At 32.2% G+C, this 22,455-nt stretch overlaps 3 protein-coding genes across 6 annotated transcripts; 1 reads left to right on the plus strand and 2 right to left on the minus strand.

Annotated features, from left to right (window-relative positions):
• Positions 1-3,767: 3,767 nt before the first annotated feature.
• LOC106762992 (probable E3 ubiquitin-protein ligase RHG1A) lies at positions 3,768-10,543 on the plus strand. 4 transcript variants are annotated; one of them, XM_022782408.1, is made up of 8 exons: positions 5,342-5,407; positions 5,497-5,556; positions 7,629-8,551; positions 8,651-8,757; positions 8,849-8,899; positions 8,977-9,075; positions 9,381-9,545; positions 10,210-10,543. In XM_022782408.1, the coding sequence occupies exons 1-8, from the start codon at positions 5,373-5,375 to the stop codon at positions 10,360-10,362; spliced, it is 1,593 nt and encodes a 530-aa protein (XP_022638129.1). In that variant the 5' UTR covers positions 5,342-5,372; the 3' UTR covers positions 10,363-10,543. The 4 variants fall into 4 exon arrangements, with proteins under 4 accessions (XP_014502623.2, XP_022638129.1, XP_022638128.1 ...); XM_022782407.1 differs by having other exon boundaries at positions 5,343-5,407; positions 7,629-8,757; XM_014647137.2 differs by lacking the exons at positions 5,342-5,407; positions 5,497-5,556 and adding an exon at positions 3,768-3,790 and having other exon boundaries at positions 7,629-8,757.
• Positions 10,544-12,335: 1,792 nt separating this feature from the next.
• Positions 12,336-15,006, minus strand: LOC106762949. Its single transcript, XM_014647082.2, has 2 exons — positions 14,835-15,006; positions 12,336-14,634 (listed from the first exon to the last, which is right to left on the minus strand). The coding sequence occupies exon 2, from the start codon at positions 14,113-14,115 to the stop codon at positions 12,865-12,867; it is 1,251 nt and encodes a 416-aa protein (XP_014502568.1). The 5' UTR covers positions 14,116-14,634; positions 14,835-15,006; the 3' UTR covers positions 12,336-12,864.
• Positions 15,007-17,713: 2,707 nt separating this feature from the next.
• LOC111241880 lies at positions 17,714-19,787 on the minus strand. The gene is made up of 2 exons (XM_022782409.1): positions 19,619-19,787; positions 17,714-18,119 (listed from the first exon to the last, which is right to left on the minus strand). The coding sequence occupies exons 1-2, from the start codon at positions 19,719-19,721 to the stop codon at positions 17,770-17,772; spliced, it is 453 nt and encodes a 150-aa protein (XP_022638130.1). The 5' UTR covers positions 19,722-19,787; the 3' UTR covers positions 17,714-17,769.
• Between the last annotated feature and the right edge of the window lie 2,668 nt (positions 19,788-22,455).

Here is a 22,455-nt window from a genome sequence, read left to right on the forward strand (position 1 = left end):
CATAGCTCTTTGGTTAAGGGATTGTTTAGCTTACGTGAATGATGTAGGCACATACTAAATTTATTCCTTTGAATAAAGAAAATTATCACCAATGGAAGGACAAGACGAAAGACTTGCTATTTATGAAACATTTGCATTTTCTTGTTTTTTATTCCAATAAACTAGAATCTAAGTCAAATGAAGAATGAGATTTTGAAGATCAACAGGTATGTGGATTTATCATATAGTTTGTTAATGATAATGTTTATAATTTTGTTGCTAATGAGACATATGCAAGAAACCTATGGGATAAGTTTGAGTCCTTATATGTTTCTAAGTCAGGGGTTAATAAATTGTACTTACTAAAAAATTTTGTGGAGTTGAAGTACAAGGAAGGAAATCCTGTTTCAAATCACTTGAATGAATTTCAAGAACGCTATGATCAATTAGCAGGAGTATGTATAAAATGAAAATGATGATTTATTGGGACTATTCCTCTCATAAGTTCTGTAATAAATTCATTTGACTGTTAAAAATAATTCAGGCTTTAAATGAAATTGATTTTGACATATGAAACATATTTAACCAATTATGAAACTTGTGTAATCGGTTATGTCAACACTTAAGCAAATTTTCAAATTAATTTCCATTCTAAATAGATTAATACACTAATGAAACATATATTGGCATAACATCGTATTTTAATCAATTATACAACTTATGTAATTGGTTATTACACAGTTGTTTGTCCCTGTTAAGCATACAAGTGATCTGAAGAAATCTAACAGATTATATACATTGCTTAACCGATTATTTCTTCCAGAAATGAAATGTTCAATCTATTTTAAAGCATGATTCAATAACAAATAATGAATACATATATCAAGCACAAACACAATAAAGAAAAAGGAATTGTTATGCCATTTGTTGTGTAAGAAACTACAAAACCATTCTTTTGTTCATCATAAAAAACATAGATATGTAGGGTAAGTATAACTCCCCCTATCAACAAGAACCCTCCAAGATAGATTAGAGTGGATCTTCCCCATTTCCATGGAAAGGAAAATGTAGAGGTCTATCTAGATTAGGAGATGAAGGTAGAACAACTCTTTGAATGTCATCAAGTGAGTGAAGAAACAAAAGTCTCCCTAACCACCCTAAGTTTCCAAGGGAATGTCTTACGTTGGTGGGCTTCCCTAGTTAAAGAAAGAATACTCTCTAATTTCCCTCTAATTCAATATTGGAATGACTCAAGAGTGCCACATTCTCTCCTACTACAACCGTGAGCTAATGGATAAATCCAAAGGCTCCAACAAGGAGATCTAAGTGTAGAACAATATAGGTAAAAGATAAAGCTTTATACCATAAGGATCAGAATTAGAAAGGAGAATGAGATCACCATCTCTAGGTTTCTTAGTGGTCTTAAACTTGAAATTAGAGATAAAGTGAAGTTGCTACCATATAAAGATTTGAATTATTTGGTATAATTGAGCATCAGAGTGGAACACCATCTTTTGAGAAGTAAGATTCACTCTAGCTCTAATATTAAGAAAGATTACAAGAGGGAGGGAAAACAAGTAAAAGAAGTAGAACCCGTTGATAGGGGGAGCTTTAACCTCCTTAAATATCTTTGTTTTTTATGATGAACAAAAGAAAGGTTTTATGGTTTCTTGCACAAAAAATTACATAACAATTGTTTTATCTTTATTATGTTTGTGCTTGATATATGAGTTCATTATTTTTAAATGAATCATGCTTAAAACAGATTGTATATCTCGTTTCTGGTTGAAATAATCGATTAATCATAGTATATAACTTGTTAGATTTCACCAGATCACTTAGTAAGCTTGACAAGAGCAAATTGTTCTGTAATAATCAATTGTAAGGATATATAACCAATTAAAACAGAAAGCAAGCCGTAATTTTTTTCGTAAGTGAGTTAATCTGTTTAAAATAGAAATTGGATTGACAATTTGCTTAAGTATAGGATTAATCAATTACATAAGTTGTCTAATCGATTAAATAAGTTTACTTTGTCTTATGTGTTTATATAATCAATTACATGTTCAAGATCATCTGTTAAAATAGAAACAAAAGCTTAACAGATTACATAAATATCTTAATTAATTGTAATGTGTCAAGATTAGAAAAATCCTATATATATGTGTCTTGAGGCCTATTTCAAAACAATAATTCATTACCATTTTCAAATACTAGCGCTTTCATTGAGTTTTGATTACATAAGCATTCAAGAAGTGATCTTGGAGAATCAAGGCTTCATTGGTTGCTTACCCGTCAAGATTCTTTCAAGAAAAGTGTGCTAAAACTGGTTTGATTTGATTTGCACTAGATGAATGTATCTTAGAGATCACGATCTTCATTGGCAATCTTTGTATTATATTGTGTTCCTGTGCGAGTTTGCTAGGGGTTAAGAATTGTGAGTGCTCTTGTATTGTAAGAGATTGAGGATTATTCATCTCTTGGGTTGCTATACTGATTTTGAGTTGTGAGAGGAGTACATTGAGATGGGTATCTTTGTATTTCTGTAAACTCAATCAATTATAGTTGATCTCCTTCCACTCAGGTTATTAAAGAAGGACTGGAGACAAAAAAATATAATAGTTGTATTTTTTTTTTTAAAATTACTAATTTTAAACATATATTTATGTTGATGTTTATTTATATCTTATTTTATGCATGTAAATATATATATAATATTAAAAATATTTAAAGGTTTATAAAATAATAATAAATATTTTTAAATTTATAATTAATTTTTTAATATAATCAGGTGAAAATAATTTATAGGTAGAAAGTTAATATATATATATATATATATATATATATATATATATATATATATATATATATATATATATATATATATATATATATATATATATATATANTATATATATATATATATATATATATATATATATATATATATATATATATATATATATATATATATAAAGAAACTTATATATATTTGTAGATAAAAGTTATATTATTTTCTCGAGTTTTAATAGATTTGTCTGATAATACTTTTTATTATATTTATTTAATTAGTATATAAAGAAACTTATATACCGTGTATGTATTGTAAAATTCATCTCATCTAATATACAATGAAAAAATTAATTTAATGTATATTAATAGATTTATAAAATTGGTCTATTTGTTTAATATATATTATAAGACAAATATTATTATACGAAAGTGTTTTTTATATAGCTATAATTTATATATTATCAATAAATATATTTTATTTTTTAAATAGTATTATTTTAAGAAATAAGTAAAAACAAATATTAACAAAAACAAGTGTAATAAAATAAATAAATAAAAGAGTAAATTAACTCTAAGATAATAGATACGAATAAAAAAAAATAAATTAATAATACCAAATAACCTAAAAACCAATATTTGAAACGTTAAATTTGAATAATGAAAAAAGTTCCATAACATTTTCTTTTCAAATATTACAATATATCTTCTGTTCTTATATAATAACAGAAATTTATTTGTTTTAACTAAATATTAAGGAACTAAGATAATCACCTAAATATTTAATATAGTTAGTATAGTTAAGATCTTTTTTTTTATATATTGATTAAAATAAAAGATAATTTTATCTTATTATGAATTTAAAATATTCGTTTATACTATATAAAAAGGTTATAAAAAGATAATCTAACTTTTTTTTGCCATATATGCAAATTCAAAACATAATTTGCTATTATTGTTTAAGCAGAAGGAATTCAACAATGAAAGAACCATCTTTTCATCGTCGCAATTCAGCAGTAAGGTATTATCAATTTTTAAACACAATTGTCATGCATTTACATAAACTTAATAATCAGAGTTCAATTTCTTCGTTTTGCTTATGGTGATCTTATTCTATTATGCTTTTAAATTACATTGATCTTCAGGATTTTTTATTTTTTTTTAGATTTTTGGTGATGTTTTTCTACTCAAATTACATTAATTTTGAGATTTTGTTAATTTTCTCTATCACTTGAAAGTCGGGTTAAATATGTTTTTAATCTCTATACTTTAGGACAATTTTGGTTTTAGTCTCTCTTTCAAATTAAGGTACAATTTAGTGCTTCGATTTTAGAAAACTCTAGTTTTAGTCGAGTTTTCTAGAGTTGAAGGACTAAATTATACCTTAATTTCAAAAAGAGATTAAAACCAAAATCACCCCAAAATATAGGGACTAAAAACATATTTAACCCCTTGAAAGTCTTATAAACTAGAAATAAAGTCAATTAATAATATATATATATATATATATATATATATATATATATATATATATTTAGACATGAAAAGTATATTAGAAAGAATGTGTCATTTTATAAAATAATTTTAAGGATATGAAGAAATGTGAAAAGATAAGAAACCTCTCCCTAACAGAGATTCGATTGTGAGTATAATTAAATAAATCTGTTTATGTTAACTTTAATTTTAAAATATTTAAAATTGTAAAAATAAATTATACTGATATTCGTATATAATAAAAACAGGTAATACATGATGAAGTGCATTATAATCGTCATTTACGGAATCTATATTACCAAAATTAGCAGCATTCTTAAATTCATATGTTCTTTAAAAAATAATTTTAATATAAATTTTTTATTTCACTATATATAGTTGTATTCTGTTAACTGATGAAAACCATTGATGTGATTTTAAAGGTAATTATTATGAAAATAACAAACGTATTTTGTTGCGGTTTATTATTAAATTACAGACATTTTCTATTTTAGAATTTCCGCACATAAACTACTTCTTTTTTATTTAATTTTAACTATTTATTTTTAAATTATTTATTATAAAAATAGTTAAAGATTAATGTATGAGTATTTTAATAGTTACTTGAAATATATTAGTATAGAAATTCTATACTATCAATCTTAACTCATTCATATATCTATATATATTGCAAAAAATAATTACTTGATTGTGTGAAACGTTTAGCAGAGATAACTTTATCTTCTCTTAGGATGTGTTAAAAATAAATTATAAAAAAATTTCAATATTTATAAAACAGAATCGTAGATATAAAATAAATTGAAAATAAAAATAAATAAAAACTCATTCCTATTGGTGCAACTAACTTTCCTGTTTTTCAGTCTGTTTTAAATATTGAGTTAAAAAAAATTATTAGATATTTTCAGACTAAAATTATGAAATAATAAAAGAAGTATCTGAGTTTTAAGGTAGTTGTTAGTAAAAGCTCATGTATCTCTGATTGAAAACTTCCCTAAATAATCTCTATTATTATTCTTAAATATTTAATTTTAATTTAATAATTTTAAATATATATAAGTATTTAGTTGCTGCCTTTTTTGTTAGCTTTGGAAAAGATAGTGATTAAAGAAATGTTGTCTGCCTCAGCATTGGATCATTCACACACGTTTTGCACTTTTCCCTCTCTCTTTCTTTCTCTCTAAATGTTTTCTTTCTCTCTCAGACTCTGAAACTCTTTTCTCTATTTTTTTTAAGGCCAGAGAGGAAGAACATCACCACCAACACCACCAACACCAACAGCAGCAGCAGAAAAAGGTGAAATTTTTCTATTGAATTCACCTGAAAATTCTCCTTTTTTTTTTCAACCCCATCTTTCCTTTTCCTTAATCCTTTCTTCTCTTTGGACGAAGAAATTTGGGTAATCATTATGGACCCGGATTAAAACTGTATATACTATTTGATTTTCTTTTTGTAGGGGTGATCATCCAGATACTCAGAAATTGATTATTTCTTTTTTTTAAAAAAAAAACATCTTTTGTTTTTCGTTGTTGTTGTTGAACAATTAATTGTAGATTTTTATTGAAAAGGGTTTGTTTGTTTTATTTTATTTTTTGAAAAAAAATAATTTTTTTTTTCTTTTGGTTCACTGTTGGTTTGTTGTGTTGAGCTAATTTTGAGCGCTGAAATAACGGGAAATGTGGGTATTTTTGTTTTTAATTATTTTATTTTATTTTATTTCCTGGTGATTATTGTGCGGTGGGGCAAAACTGTGTTCTTTATGAATGAAGCGACACCCTCTTTTTGGGGATGAAATTATGGGTGATTGTTGCTGAGGATTTTCATCTGAAGACTGAGTTTGTTAGTTGATTCTTCTGTGATCAATTGATAAATGAAGTTACTTTGCAGTTTTCTTCATGTTGTTTTCTGTTGATCATCTTCTAATATGTATTGTTTCCTCTTTTTCTTTTCCCTGTTTTGAATTGTTCATATTTTAGCTGAATATTATTTTCAATGATTCAGATTTTGGGGTTCTTTGAGAGTACTATTACCCCAATTGAATTGCTTTATCCGACTATAAGGATAGTAACGTGTGTTAATATGATTATGGTTTGATTGTCTAATCAATCTTTGTGTAGAATTTGGATTCTCTGCAGAGTTTCTAGTGTTGTCTCTATGTTGTGCCTTCAAAATACAGACATTGATTTTGATATTTTAATATATATTAAAAAGTGTTTAATATACCAACTTTAGTGTATTTTGAAGGCTCAACAGAGGAATAACACCAAAAAAAACTAGCAAAGTTTGTCTTTTATGTCTTTTATGTTCTCAGTTTTACTCTTTAGTAGAACCAAAACTAATCATACTTTTAACCTTATTTCCTGATGTTAATTTTCTAAAATACCCAAGCATGAAATAAAACCTTTATATTATGTTTAATCTGTTTCCTTCTTAGGTGTTTATCTAACAGTACCAATTTGAGATTGAATAGTATCCTATTCTCTGAGAGAAGTTAGACAAGGAGCTCCCTGTCTTTTGTATTCTATATAAAACAAAGAATTGGTGTTTTTTCCTTGGTGATTAGAAAACCTTTATTGATACATAAGCACACTATCATGGTTGTAGATACTAGTACAAAACCATTGCATTAACTCTTCCAGTAGTCAAACTAGACATATCGTTGTAAGTTTGTGGTCGAAGCTCTAGAACATGTTTTCATGGTTTGTAACAGGCTGCTTGGGAGATTCAATAATTCAATATAGCTTCTTGCTAGAAGTGTTGACTGTTTGGCGAATTCTTGTTACTGATTTTCTTAAATGTTGATCACTTGAGTGTAGAGTGTTTTAATCATGAGGAATAAGTGCATGTATTCTCTTGTACTTGCTTTTCTCATGTTTTAACACCCCAAAAATTTTCTAATTTGACTGCTTTCTATCGTTTTCATTAAGTATGATTTGTTATATAGTTCAAATTCCCAAAGGAAGTGTCTGATTGAGCATGTAAAATCTTACTTAACCGGCTTATCTTGGTCAAGATATTTTATAAAAGAATGCCAGTAGGGTGAAACAGGCATGTATTTTGGATAGACTTATAACTAGATAGAATAATGCAACAATTGGCCCTTTGCTTGAAATAGTCAAAGGATATTTTACATGCTATCTGTGATGGGTTTATTACAATTTACTCGAAGGAACTGTTCCTTATCCATTCTATGAACATTTAACAATGACATTTCTTTTATTATGTTCACTGTTTTAATGCCTTTTGTTCAAGTTTTTCTTTCAAACTATTTTATTATTGCTTTGTCCATCCTCTTGATATTCTTTAGTCTGTTGGCCCTGTTAGTGTTCAATTATCTGATAACTACTATGTCATGTCATTTGTTGCAGATTTGGTGGTAATAAGCAATTGATGGATGAGTGTTCTGGTAGAAGAGGTGTGGATGGGGTGGCAGTCCCTAGAAAGGGGATGACCCACGTATTTAGAGATACTGCTAATACTAGAGAACGAACAGGTCAAGTTTGCAGCAAATTGGGTTGCAGTAGTAGAGCCAATATTCCCAAAGTTGCTCAAGTCAGATCTTCTGAAAAGGGTAAATCTGTGAGGCCTTTATTCCAGTCCTCTTCAACTAGCAAAGAAGAAATTGGAAGTTCCTCTAGATCTACTAGTAACCCAGCAAAACGAACTACAGAACCTCAGAAAATATTATCCTCTCAGTTTGAGGCAGATTCGCCTGAAAGTAGTAGTGTACAGGATGAACCAGAATCTTCAGAGCTCATCCCTCCATCAGAAGAAATTCAGAGAGGGCCTAAATCCAGGGGGGGAAGTTCAGACTCTAGTAATGTGAGACTGATGGAAGTAGGAAGCTCCAGTTCAGTATCAAATACTAGATCTCAAAGGAATTTAAATCAAAGACCTGGACTGCGTGGACAAGAAATCAAAAACCCTGGTCATGCTGTTTCAAGCCGGTATGGATTGAGGAACATCAGATGCAACACTATATCTGATGTCATCCCATCTGGTTGTTCATCATCAGATTCAAGTCATAATAGAAGGAAGGATACAATAAAAAAGAGAGACGGTGAAGGGGAAAGTAGTTCCACTGTCAGAGGGAAGAATATCATTGGATCTTCACTGGAAGGACGGAATTCTGGCTCCAGAAATGGCATATCTATATCTGATTCAAGAAGAACAAGAAATACACTTTCTCACCGGAATTCCAGTTTGGCACCAGTAAGAACTCAAAGATCACTTAGTGGTCATGCCAGGGGAAGGCTTTCTAGCCAAGGAAATGAAAACCCTTTGGCAACCAGTGAGTTCCAACATTCTGGTGATGTTAATCCTCATGGCATTTCATGTCAGATTTCTGTGGAGAATCCTTTAACTTGCTCAAGCTCTTGTGATTCACCAGGCAATAGCAGTGAGGACTTACCTCTGTCTCCTCCGGCAGAAGACGACATCACTGATTCTCTAAATGGGGACAGCTTTTGGCATTACAGTATGTCCAGTATTGAAGGGGTAATTTTTTGGTTTGAACATGTGAGCACATATTTTAGTATTCCATGTTAAGAGAACTTAAAAATAAAGTACTATATTTTATTGTATGTAGGTAGTATTGGCCCTTGAGAGGATTGAACAAGGTGGAGAGCTAACCCGGGAGGTAATTCTTGACTAAAAGTTAACTCAACTTAGCTGCCCAGTTATCTAACTAACAACTTTCATCTTCTGTCCTTGCAGCAAATTCTTATGTTTGGGACAGACATCTACGAAAATGGATTAAACTTTTATGATCACCACAGAGACATGCGGTTGGATATTGATAACATGTCCTATGAGGTATTTTAATGTCATGGGATTCAAATCAGTTTCTTAATTCCTTTTGTTGCATCAAACTTAGAACGATGGTTTGTGCTTTGTTGGCTGTACGGTACAACAGTTTTGGATGAAAATTTCTCAAGAATAATGCATGTTCCTAAAAGTAATATTGGTGCTTAAAACCTTGGTCTAATTGATGTTTATAGGTAGAATGTTAATGTGGAAGGTTGGAAATATAGCACCCTTGGGATTAAAAATCTAAGTTTTATTCTTTTAAGTTTGTCAATTGTCAATTCTTATCTCCAAAAGTTTCTGATTGATGACAGGAACTCTTAGCCCTGGAAGAGAGGATGGGAACTGTGAGCACAGCTTTATCGGAGGAAGCACTTGCAGAATCTCTTAAAAGAAGTATATATCAGTCTCCACCTACACATGACACACATAAGAATTGTAATGAGGATAAGGATGACATCAAATGCTGCATTTGCCAGGTATTTTTATAATATGTATCTCAATGCTCACAGGGAAAACAACTCATAATCATGTTCAGTATCAAACTTGGAGTAATACTAAATAATTTGAACTAACTCTGGTCATGTATTATTTATGACGTCTCCTCTAACATTTCCATAAATGGAAAATCTATCCACTAATATTTTCAGCATCATAAACCTTAAAATTATCACATATGTCATTCCTGCATACCAAATCTATAATTTGAATGTCAAATAACCTAAACTGTGTACACTTATCTACATCTTACCTTCTGTATTTTTTCAAATAAAGTCTAGTCAGGCGTCATTATGAACTTCGACATCTCAACTATGGTGACACCCATTATTTTTCATATACATAATTTTCAAACATATTTATCAAAACACAAAGGGGACAATTAAAAGTTATCCACTTTGGACATACCAATAGCATTTTCCTATACATCTAGCTTCTACTATAAAGCCTTAGACCTTCCTTTCTAGGAGAGAGGATAAGCATTAGCAATTATGTTTCCTTTTCTCAAAAGATGAACATATAGATGTTTGGTGCAATTTTTAACTCTAGCAATATGAATTTTGTGTAGTTGACAGTATAAAAAATTATTATACTAACAATGTATGGATTTTATTGATTTGGATACATTTACTTAATAATATGCAGGAGGAATATGTTACTGGAGATGAAGTTGGGGACCTGCCATGCAAGCATAGGTTTCATGTGGATTGTATACAGGAGTGGATGGGGCTGAAGAACTGGTGCCCTATTTGTAAATTATCTGCTGCACTGTCTAATAATTCATCTTCACCTCATTGATTGCATTCTTCTTTTTACTTTTCATTTTGTACAAAATACAGTTTCAGATTTCCTCTCCTTTTCCTATTGATCATATTTACATAGCCAATATCTTCATCCGCACACTAATAAGTTAAGCCACTGGGTTGATGGACTTTGAAACTTCTTGATATGTTGCGGATGAAAATTCTCTCTTTTAATCTTCATCTTTATTTAAAGTTACTTAAACATGTTTTTGGTCTCATGTTAAGAGAGTGGATTTTTCTCCCTTTTTTGTTCTTATAAAACTTCAAATTATTGTTTTTTTAGCATAATGTGTATGTTTTTTATTCGGCAAAATTGATTTGATAATTCAGTTCGAAGTAAAAGTATATTATGATAGGAAATCTATATTTCAAAGTAGTTACGAAATTAAAAGGGGTTGTAACTTTAAACCGTAATTAAAGAAAAAAAATATGAACATAAAATATACAAACAAAATCGAGAATATGAACATAAAATATACAAACAAAATCGAGATATCCCATTATATATTATTATAAAAGTGCATATGAAATTCTTTGTTGTATTTATGCATCAAAATCTAAATAATAGAATGACTCTACTGTGTTCTTTTGATCTCATTTTTCATAGAATAAACAGTATCGTTATTCTAGTCTTGAAATGGAACAATCATACAATAATTTCATATATTAAATTGTCCTAACATCTATTTATGAAACATTACTTAAGTTCAATCCTACATGGTATGTTGTTTTGGTCTGTAATAAAATGATTGCTAAATCTTTCATTGTCTAAACTTTGTTCTAATGGTTTTTCAAACTCTCATGCATTTTGACACTTTTAAGCTGAATTAGTAAATAATTAGATTCTTTAAGTAAATGAAAAAGAAACAAAAGTTGAGAAAAAAACTATTTGGTGATCTCTGTTATGAGCTAACAATTAATTCATCAACGTTCAGATGTAAAATTTCAAGCGACTAATGTAGCGTTTCAGTAATTTTAATTAACAAAGAATATAAGTTACTCTTAATTAAGATACGCTCACTTAAAGAAACGAAAGGACAAGAATTCCAATTCAGAAGTTGAACAAAAAGGTCCAAATGAATTTTATACACAGATAGCAATGTTCTTTTCCACTTTTCAAGGACTCTGCACATTTCAATCAATGGATTTTCAGTACATTCCAAAGTTCCAAATATCCACTTTTCAATCACTACTTAAAAGATTAGGAAAAATCAGTCAGGCGCATATTGTATGCAAAATTTCCCAGGTATTTGCTCTGTATGAATGCAATGCCACCTGCCACAAAGCCACCATGAATATGCCTTCAAAGCTTCCCCTCGCTACTTATAAGAACCTTCAAAACTTTGATGTTCATGCAGAAGAATGTCACGGTGATAGAAAACACATAAGGTAATCACAAGCCTTTAGAAAGTTACAAGCAATATGAGATGAATCAGTATCCACATGTATATATAAAATAGGCATAAATGTTACAGCCATTTTACATTGCAGTTCTCACCATGCTATACAAGAACATATAACAGTTTCATATTTCCTTTGGAATTTTCTTAAATACACAAGAAATTTTATGTATATAATAAGAATTGTAAAAGCCAAGAAAATCCTAACCCAGATAAGGAATATGTTGCCCATTTATCAGATGGGTTACAATGCCAACAAAACATCAGTTAAAAGTTGATTAGGAAGGATCACTACCTGATATATAAGATCCATAAAACTACTCAAATCTCAAACAGATAAAACAACTCAATATAATTCATACACAAGACTGAAGATATTAAATGGATGTCAAAATTTGAAAGTCTAACATATGACTAGAAATTCATTTATTTTTACCAAAAGTAATTAGAACTAAACTACAGGATATATGAGCTATAGATCCACATGATAATTAAAATTCAAAACAAAAACTACCGCAGGTAATGGTGAAATTTGGAGTCATGATGGTGTTCAAGCGTAAAACTGAAATGATCAAAGGAAATTTTAATTGACTTGTTATTAATATTGAATTTCAATCAATCCTCATATTCTAAAAATACATACAGAGCAACCGTTTGGTTCTTATACACGGTCTTAGTTCCTTGATCCCAGCTATGCAAAAGTGTTCCTATAAAACTTCCTGAGTCTTCTTAGTCATTGGCTGCAAAGCAAGCAAAATCCTTGAGATCTCTACCAATGACAAACACAGCCAACACCAATGCTATTCATACAACACGGCAACCAATCCTGGGCTTCATTTGATATTACCCTAGGTTGCAGATAAGTGAATCTCTGAACCATCCTAGCTAGCCCTGCACAATAGCAGAGATAGGATGATTTGAAGATCCAAATCAGTATTTGACCCCGAAGGACTAGATTTTTCCATTTGGGGGGATCATCTGGTTCATCCTGGGAACAGGAACAGAACTACTGTGCCAATGATCACCAGCCGTGACTGAGCCATCAAAACCAGAAGAAGCAGGACCAACCTTTGCTTATAAAACAATGTCGAAAGATGTCATTCCTCAAATGATCGCATAGAAATTTTCTCCAATTGTACCGGCCAATCCTCTCCAAGTAGCTGTGGATTTAGCTCCATAGCAACTTTAAAATCATGCAAAGATATCAAGTGTGGTGGTCCGTGTCCAGCATCAGATTCTGTCAGCCCACTATGCACATGTGAATGATTATTTGGCCAGACACCATTAACGACCTTCCCCTGAATCTGCTGTTTCGAGACAGGGAGCTTCCTATGTTCATTTGCAGACCTAGCTCCCACTAAATTAACACAAGATCTGATCAACCTTTTCAAGTACACATCTAACATATTATTCAATGTATTTGCACATTCCATAGAAACACCTCCAAGACCCTGAACTGTGGCAATCTGCTCCATGCGCCTTCTCAATGTATCTGTATTAGATAACCTACCACTGTCGCAAAAACTAACAAAATCAATAGTGCCATTCAATGGCAACGCTTTGCGGGCCCCACCAACACTTGTGGTGCAGTAGGGAATCCCAAGTGGTGCTACCAAGGGACTTGTAGAAAAATTTAGGCGGCCTAATTGCTCCACCTCTTCCCCATTTTCAGTAACTGATACATCGGTTGGTCCTTTCCCATGTATTCTTGGTTTCTCACCAGGTCTCTGAAGAGCATCAACCATACCATTCTCAAGTAGCTCATCAACTACATGAAGATGTTGTGTAGGTCTTTGATAATCACATGGAGTAAGAATATCATTCTCCATATCAACCTTACTACTGCTGTCTTCTGTAGCTGTGGATTGATGAGCAACAGAATCAACTTTTCCATTTGGTCCAAGAGGGCTCAGTCTATCTTTAAGCTTACGATCACGGCCGCCAGACCTTAACTTGCGTGGCGAAACAGGCACAACCCCATTGGACCAAATGGAAACATTCTGATTTTGGACGTTAACAAAACTATGTTCATGTCCATCATCTCGACCAGATCCATGACTGACAAGTGTTCCAGTTTTTGGAGGACCTGTCAGTTGCTGGACTGGCGGTGGGGTCTTGGCTTGGCAAGCATTTTTCAAAATTGACTTTATGAAGTGATTGTGTAACGGAAGATTCTCCCTGCCAAGTACCCGATAACATGACCTATCAAATTCAGTCTTGCTCAGCTTCTGACTCAGAAACCTGTTCAAGTAATAAAAGTACTGCTTTGACTTCTCCGCTCCAATCCTCTTTACAATCTGCGCTTTTAATTCCACCAAATTGATTCTTGAACTGAGTGGGGGTTGCATTTCTCAATCAATAGAATCATACACTACCCAACAAATCAAAATACAACCCACCCACACATGAAAACCCTCAATAATCACAACAGCTACTTCCTCTTCCAAACAACCCAAACCCTCCCCTTCCCCACATCATTCAACCCCAAATCAACAATCACAGCCTCTGCCAATCACAACAACCAGACTCACCACAAAACATTCCAACAACATTAAGCCCCTAACAAAAAGAAGCAACTTTCAACCCAAACACCGTTACCTTTAGCCCAAATTTCACTCACCACAAAATTCACACAATGCACGCACAGTCAAATCTCAACTGCCCCCATCACCCAGAACCCTAAAGATCAAACTGGAACAAAACACTCTAAAACCAAATTCAATTCAACAAATTGAATGACAAATCAAAACCCTACGTTTGAACCACCACAAAGAGAACCTTACCACACCACTTCCACCAATCTAAAAACCCCTCATTGCTTCCCAAAATTCCCAACACTGCACGAACTTTGAGTCCCGCAGATATCACTGAATTAAAAAAAAAAATAAATTAGAGAAAGACAAACAAAAAACAGTAATATTAATAAAGTAATACGTAACAAAAAAAATGGGTCAAAATTTTAAAATTACAACAGAAAAAAAAAAAAAAAAAAGTGGAAAAAAGTTAAGGGTTTGGGGTTTATTGAAGGAAAACACAAAAGGGTCTTTTGCATTGATTAAGCTCTGACCTCAAGACAGGTCGCGAATTTGCATAAAAATCTCCAACCTTAGTTGCTACTTTTGAATCTTTGGAAACTTGATTATGGCCATGGCTCTTTTTTTTTCTTTTTTCTTTTTTTTTACGATTTATATATTGAACTTTGCTCTGAGTGTGTTAAAGCTCGATCTCTGGTAACAGTGCTTCTCTTCTCCTTTTGTTTTATTTATTTATTTTTCACTTTTCTATTCTCTCTGTTTCTTCTTCTCACTCTTTTTATTATTTGTTTCATTGTGATTTGATTATTTTGGGATTCTAATAATAATAAATTTTTTTTGTGATTTAAGAAATTTGTTTCTTTTTTTTTATTGTTTTGAGATTGAAGATTTTATTTTGAGGGGAGATGTATATTTTTTTTATTTGGTGATTTATAAGATTTACTTTTCGTGATTTGGAGAGAGAATAAAATAGGTAGCACATATTACTGTTGAGTGAGAATTTGAAAAATATAAGATTTTATTTGTGATTAAGTGAGGTCCTTTAATTATAATAATATTTCCATTTTTTAAAGAATTGTTATAACTTCTTTAAGAATTAAACTATTTAATGATATAAAATATATGATTCTACAACAAAAACACTATAATTAATTGCAAGGGACTACAATTTTTTCTTAATTTTTCACTATATATTGTGTGCGTAAATCAAATTGAATCCAAAAAAATAAATGGGAACGGTGTTCATATACATTTGATAAATGTTCTTGCTATAATACTATTTTAATATATTACAATAATGTTTGACATTTCATATATATATATATATATATATATATATATATATAATTAATATAGTTATTTTTAAAAGTAAATAATGGTAAAGATGACAAAGTTTATAAAACTTCTAGAAAAAAGAAAATTATTTCATGTTAAGGTGGTTATTATAAAAGAAAGAAACATAGACAAAATACAAAAGGAATGGTAAACTAAGGTGAAAAAAGAATTTTCATAAAATATTTAAATTACATCAATTATAAACTAAGTATGTATTGGACCAATGGTCTAATGACTAAGACTTTCGGTAACTTTCACCACATAACTCATTCTATTCTATTTGGATTTGAATAGTTATTAGAGTTTAGGATACACTATTTCTGACCTCATATGTTAATGTATACACTAACAAAACCATAACCAATCCTCATGATATTGGTTCCAGCCACTTTTAGATAAACATCATAAACCAACTATCATATTAACATTTAAAAATCACATACTAAAACATCCAAAAGAAAACATGTGAAAATAGAGTTATAATTATTAAAAGGTTTAAAAAATAATTCTCATTATTTCAAAAAGTAGAGTACCATATATATACATACAATGATCATATAATTATTTCTCTATTAAAGGAATGACAGGTGCACAAATCTGCACAAATTATAATAATATCTAAATTATGACTAACACAAAATTTGATTGCCTAATATCCGTTAATAGAACATTTGGCACATCTTAACACCCCTACTCAAGTTGATGCATGAATATCACACATTCCCAACTTGAATAGAGACTCATTTAACAATCTTCTTGACACTCCTTTGGTGAGAACATCAGCATACTGCAATTTTAATCTTACAAAAGGAAATGAAATTATTCCAACTTCAAGTTTCTCTTTGATGAAATGTCTATCAATCTCCACATGCTTTGTTTTATCATGTTGCGTAGGATTGTGAGCAATTGTTATAACAGAAGTATTGTCATAGTACAAACTCATAGCTTCATTTGGTTTAAAGCTCAAATCTGATAGCACATTTTTAATCTACAAAAGTTCACATACACCTAGTGCCATGACTCTAAATTTTACTTCAACACTAGATCTTGCTACTACAGGCTGTTTTTTACTCCTCCAAATTACAAGATTCCTTCCTACAAAAGTAAAGTATTCAGGGTAGATTTTCTATCATCTTTTGAACCTGCCCAATCTACATTAGTGTACCCTTTTACCTTTAAGTTTCCATGATTTGAGAATAAAATTCTTTTTCTAGGAGCAGACTTCAAATATCTCAAAATTCTCTCAATAGCATCCATATGAAGCTTTCGTGGTTCATGCATAAATTGACTAACAACATTTAATGTAGTGTAGGGGTGATATCTGGACGTGTATGACACAAATAAATTAATTTTCCTACTAGCCTTTGGTATTTTCCTCTATCTATGCTTGTTGAATTTGAGCATTGAAAAAGTTTGTGATTTTGTTCAATTGGTGTATCAGCCGGTTTACTCCCAAGTAGCCTAGTTTTTGATAGTAAGTCAATAATATATTTTCTTTGGCATAAGAAAATACCATGTTTTGATCTAGCTACTTCAATACCCAAAAAATATATGAGTTTTCCAAGTTGTTTCATCTCAAATTGAGATGCAAGGTATTACTGTAAACTAGAAATCTCAACTTGGTCATTTCCTGTAACAATCATGTCATCTACATATATAATCAAAGCTGTAATTTTTCCCTTTCCTCTCTTCAAAAATAAGGTGTGATCAGAGTTACTTCCTTTATAGCCAAAAGCCTTCATAGGCTTGGTAAACCTTCCAAATCATGCTCTTGGGGATTGTTTTAATCCACATGCAACCTTCTTTAATTTGCAAACCTTCATTCCAATTGAATATGTCATGCCTGGTGGATAATCTATATGAATTTCTTCTGAAATTTCTCCATGTAGGAAAACATTTTTCACATCAAATTATAAAAGAGGTCAATCTTGGTTTGTAGCTAGCAACAAAAGTATTCTCACAGTGTTGAGTTTGGCTACCAGTACGAGTCGTGCTTTATACCTTTCAATAGTTACATCAGCTTCATGCTTAATTGTAAAGACCCATTTGTAGCCCACAATTTTCTTCTCTCTTGGTAAGGACACAAGATCCCAAGTGTTTTTTTTTTCTAAAGTTTTGTCATCTCCTCAACCATTATTTTGGTCCATCTAGGATCTGCCAAAGCTTCCTATATATTACTAGGAATATAAATTGATGATAATTGAGATACAAATGATGCATATGACTCGGATAACCTGTGAGATGACACACATTTACTAATGGGATATATAACTTGTGATCACGATTAGAACGAGGTGGAAGAATATATTGAACAGTAGTAGACTTAGTGTTTGGTGTCTTGGTGGTCTCACACAAACAAGAATCAATTCCATTATCAATTTCATCTAAATCAGTAATATCAAAGATAGGATCAGAAGGTACCTCTGAAGAGTCAAGCTGAACTTGTGGAGAAGATTGAGCCAATTGGTTATGATCATAAGACACTGTATTATCTAGAAAAGAAGTGTTCATATTTAGGATTGGCTTACTTCCTACAGAATGATCCTCATAAGATAATTTTTCTTCACAATATAATTTTTCAAAAATACTGACATCATGATTATGCACTTCACTTTCATTGCCTCCCTGGAGTGTAGAATCAACATAAAAAAGTTCATGCTCATTAAATGTCACATCCATAGAGATATAAAATTTCTTTGATGGCGGATGGTAAGCACGATAACATTTTTTAGTTGATCCATATCTAACAAAAACACATTTGATCGCTCGTTCTTCGAGTTTTTTACGTTGATGTTGGTGTAAGTGAACATATATAACACATCCAAAAATATGAGGTGGTAAATAAACTATGGGAGGAAGAATACAATGATAAGACAACACATCGAAAGACCTTATAAAGTTAAGCACCCAAGTAGGGGTTCGATTAATTAAATAAATGGTAGTGCTCATAACCTCACCCCATAAATGAGATGGGACATTACCATCTATCAAAAGTGATCTTGTCACCTATAATATATGTCTATTTTTCCTCTCACCACTCCATTTTGTTATAGTGAATAAGGACATGTAGTTTGATGCAAGATGCCTTTAGAGTTCATGACCTCTATTAATTCATTCTTAAAATATTCCCCTCCATTATCTGATCGAATGACCTTAATAGATGTGTTGAATTGTGCAACGATCAGATGATAGAAGGAACAAATCACATCACACACATCACTTTTATGTTTAAGCAAATATACTTAAGTTACTCGAGTACAATCATCAACAAAATTGATAAATCATTTTTTCCCATTATATGTAGATTACGGGGCAGGGCCCCAAACATCTCTGTGAATTAATGAAAAAGGAAAACCAGTTTTGTTATTGCTTAAAGGAAACACAACACAATGATTTTTTTTCCATAACACAAGTTTCATAAAAAAAACAGAAATATTCCATTTATGAAATAGTGATGGAAATAATTTTTTTAAATAACCAAAAGAGGGATGTCCCAACCGTCTATGCCATAACCAAATTTTCTTTTTGTTTTTATTTTGTATGTGATCATTACCAAGATAAACCAACTCTCTTTAATGGGTTTGTTGTGAGACATTTTCAAGATAATATTGTCCTCCACTCTCTTTACCACTAGCAATCTTCTCCTTGTAATGGATGTTTTGAAAAAGATAATGGGTTAGGTAAAACAAGGCAACACAAGAATGTGATTTGGTTAACTTGATGGCAGAGATAAGATTACAATTTAATATAGGAACAAATAAAACATCAGGAATCGATAAGGAGGGTGAAAGGGATATAGTACTTATACCTTCAATAGGAGATGAGACCCCATTAACATTAATAATAAAAATTTTAGAACAGTTAGAGGAAAAATTAGTAAATATATGAGGATCACAAGTCATATGATCAGTAGCACCTGAATCAATTATTCAATCACTACCCTTAGTAACAACAAAAAGATTAAGGGCAGAGTTAGATATACCTGACTTGGTCACAAATCCGACAGTAGTAGAAATATAACTCTTGAAAGTCGCGGAAGTTCCAAAATCATGTTTCTCCGATTGATTTTTAACGGAAGAAGCCATAAGAAATATTCAATGAAAAAAAGAAGCATTGGTTCCTATGTTATAGATGATATCGGTGTTTGGCTCTTGATACCGTATTAAAAGGTTTAAAGAATACTTCTGATGTATTATTTCAAAGAGTAGAGTACTAATGGGTGTCGCCGCCCAATCAAATTTGATTACATAATAAGAAATGCAGTATAGACTAGGAAGTGACTCCTAGGTCGTCTCACAAGGACCAACTGCGGTTCAGAATCAAGTCTAACACATAGTGGGGGGTTGATAAAGGTTTATGCAAGGAAAACTAAATTAAATTAAAACTGGAAATTAAACACAACCAAACATGACAAACAACATAGTGAACGAAAACATTAAACTGAACATTGCAACACATAAATATTAAAATAAAATTAAAGCTACTAAAATGGAAGAACTGATAAGTGAAAAGGCATATTGCAAATTGAACCAAATTCTAGAAACTAAGAAAAACAAATTCTCTCTTCCAAAAATGATTAACCGTGCTCATCCAACATTAAAATATGAATCTCCATTAACCAAACAATATTTAAAAAGAAAAAGCAAAGCATGATAGGAAAGATAAAATAATTGAACATGGTGCTTCTTTCCCAAGAAAATCACCACATGCAATTGAAATCAACATTCCTATTACTAAAAGCTAAAAATTGAAATTGATAAAAGGTGAAACCGTGCACAGCTTCAAAAACGTAACGACCATGACCCTTCCAACAACGGTGACAGCAACACCCTCCAAGACGTTGCCAACTCCAACTTTTCTCGTTTCTCATGACCCGTTAATTCATTCCACCAAAGTAAACAAAAATTAACTTCTCATCATTCCCAAATTGTGACATCCAACGTATGCTTCCCAAAAGCAAATAACGGAATTTTGATAAAACTAATTCCTAAGCCGTGACACACTCCATTGAAAAGGAAATAGAAATTTGTGAAATGAAATCAGCACTTGCAATGTAAATTCTTCAAACATAAACATAAAATCTCTAGAAACATCATTCAAATGAAGCCAAAAAAATAATTCCAGAAGCGGCGGCTCTCTCTCCCAATCCCGAGACCTCCTCTCTCCTATGTAACAGTGTCACGTAGGAAGCCCCCCCTAGGGTTCCGTGTCCAAGCTTGAATGAATTCTTCTCTTTGAATTTGATTTCTCATGGGCTGTTGAACGTGGACGTCACTGCTGTGTGCACCTCCCATGTGGCTGCTCAAGTTGCTTCTTCTGCTGGGACGTTGCTGCCTCTCTTTATTTGGGCTGCTGCTTCTTCAAGGAAAATGCTGGAAGCTGGACCTGATGGCTGATTGCTGGACGCACACCCCTCTCTGTCGTGATGCAACTGGACCGTGTACTGCAGTGTGGAATGGACCGTGCTGCTTCAAAGCTGGTGGACCTGATGAAAGCTGGACGGTGAAGTTGGTGCTGCTGTGTGCTCCCTTGTGAAGGCCGAATGCTGCAGCTGAATGCCATGGACCGTGTGCGTTGCTCCTTCTCCAAGCATCATTGTTTTTTTTTCTAATTGAACCAGCCAGCAGCATGCACTTCTTCACGTGTTACTTGCTGGACTAGCTGCTCAAGAATTCTCCTCCACGTGCAGGCCGCTGCACCTTCATTCTATGGGCCGTGACACTCTTTTTTTTTTCAAGCACGTTGTTGGACTCTGGCCTCAGAGTTGCTGGACGCTGCACCGATTGCTGCTGGATTCAAATGCTGCCACTTTCTTCTCTGGGTGCAGCCTTGCAAAGTTGCAATTGTGGGCCGTGTTTTGATGGAGTGTTGGATGCTTGCTGCAGGATTAATTTGGAACGTGGCAGCTGAACATATTTGAGACGTGGCAGCTCATCATTCAATTGCAAATTCAACGTGTTGCAGCGTGTTCCCTCACCAAGCTGCTGGACTTGCGTGTTGCTGCAACCTTCCTTGGGTGGCAACTATTCCCTTAAAGATGAAACCCGCGTCCTTCTCCTGGTGGATCCGTGATCACCAAGCTAGCTGGACAGCATCCAAAATTATCGCTGCACCTCCATTCATTCCAAGCACACACCTCTCCTAATTGCAGGGACGTGGCAGCTGCTTCTATGAGACGCTGCCTTTCTAGATCTGAACCAGGCCGTGAAGGCTGAACACTTATGCTGCTGGCGTGCTGGAGCTTGTGAAATGCATCTACAAGGCCTCCCGGGTGGTGGTGTGCACATGGGTGTGTGCTGCTGAAACCGAGGAAAGACAGGACCAGCTCCTCTTCAATTTAAATGCAGCCCGTGAGTGCTGCACCATCTTTTGCTAAATGACACCCCTCCTTTAAAAAAAAAAACCGAAAAGCCATGTGCACTTGTGGGCCGTGACATATTCTATTGCTAGCTGTCACTCTCCTTTTAGTAAATCCACACCTCCATAATCATTTTAACTTCAAATAAAATTGATGTGGCATTTCTCTTCAAGTCAAAATATTATCCAATAATTTCCTACAATTAATAGTGCAAATAATTAGTCCCAGATAATTCAAATTAACTAATATTAGAATTTCCGTTCAAATTAAGCATAATTAGGAAAAACGGGAAAATACCAGACAATTAACCACAATTCCCTGATTAAATTCAGTATAATAAACTAAGTGATATCAATAAATTATTGACTCATCAAGTACCATATATATATATATATATATATATATATATATATATATATATATACACACACACACACACACACACATATATACATACACAC

This window comes from Vigna radiata, chromosome 6 (genome assembly GCF_000741045.1).
Source record: "Vigna radiata var. radiata cultivar VC1973A chromosome 6, Vradiata_ver6, whole genome shotgun sequence".
Lineage (NCBI taxonomy): Eukaryota > Viridiplantae > Streptophyta > Magnoliopsida > Fabales > Fabaceae > Vigna > Vigna radiata.

Bases quoted from the DNA above. Each gene is read 5' to 3' on its own strand.
- LOC106762992 (XM_022782407.1), top strand. From the start codon at position 5,373: ATGTTGTCTGCCTCAGCATTGGATCATTCACACAC. The intron at 5,408-5,496 runs GTTTTGCACTTT...ATTTTTTTTAAG, and splicing joins GCATTGGATCATTCACACAC to GCCAGAGAGGAAGAACATCA. The intron at 5,557-7,628 runs GTGAAATTTTTC...CATTTGTTGCAG, and splicing joins AACAGCAGCAGCAGAAAAAG to ATTTGGTGGTAATAAGCAAT.
- LOC106762949 (XM_014647082.2), bottom strand. From the start codon at position 14,115: ATGCAACCCCCACTCAGTTCAAGAATCAATTTGGTGGAATTAAAAGCG.
- LOC111241880 (XM_022782409.1), bottom strand. From the start codon at position 19,721: ATGGCTTCTTCCGTTAAAAATCAATCGGAGAAACATGATTTTGGAACT. The intron at 18,120-19,618 runs GTATATCTAACT...TAGATAATACAG, and splicing joins CGGATTTGTGACCAAGTCAG to TGTCTTATGATCATAACCAA.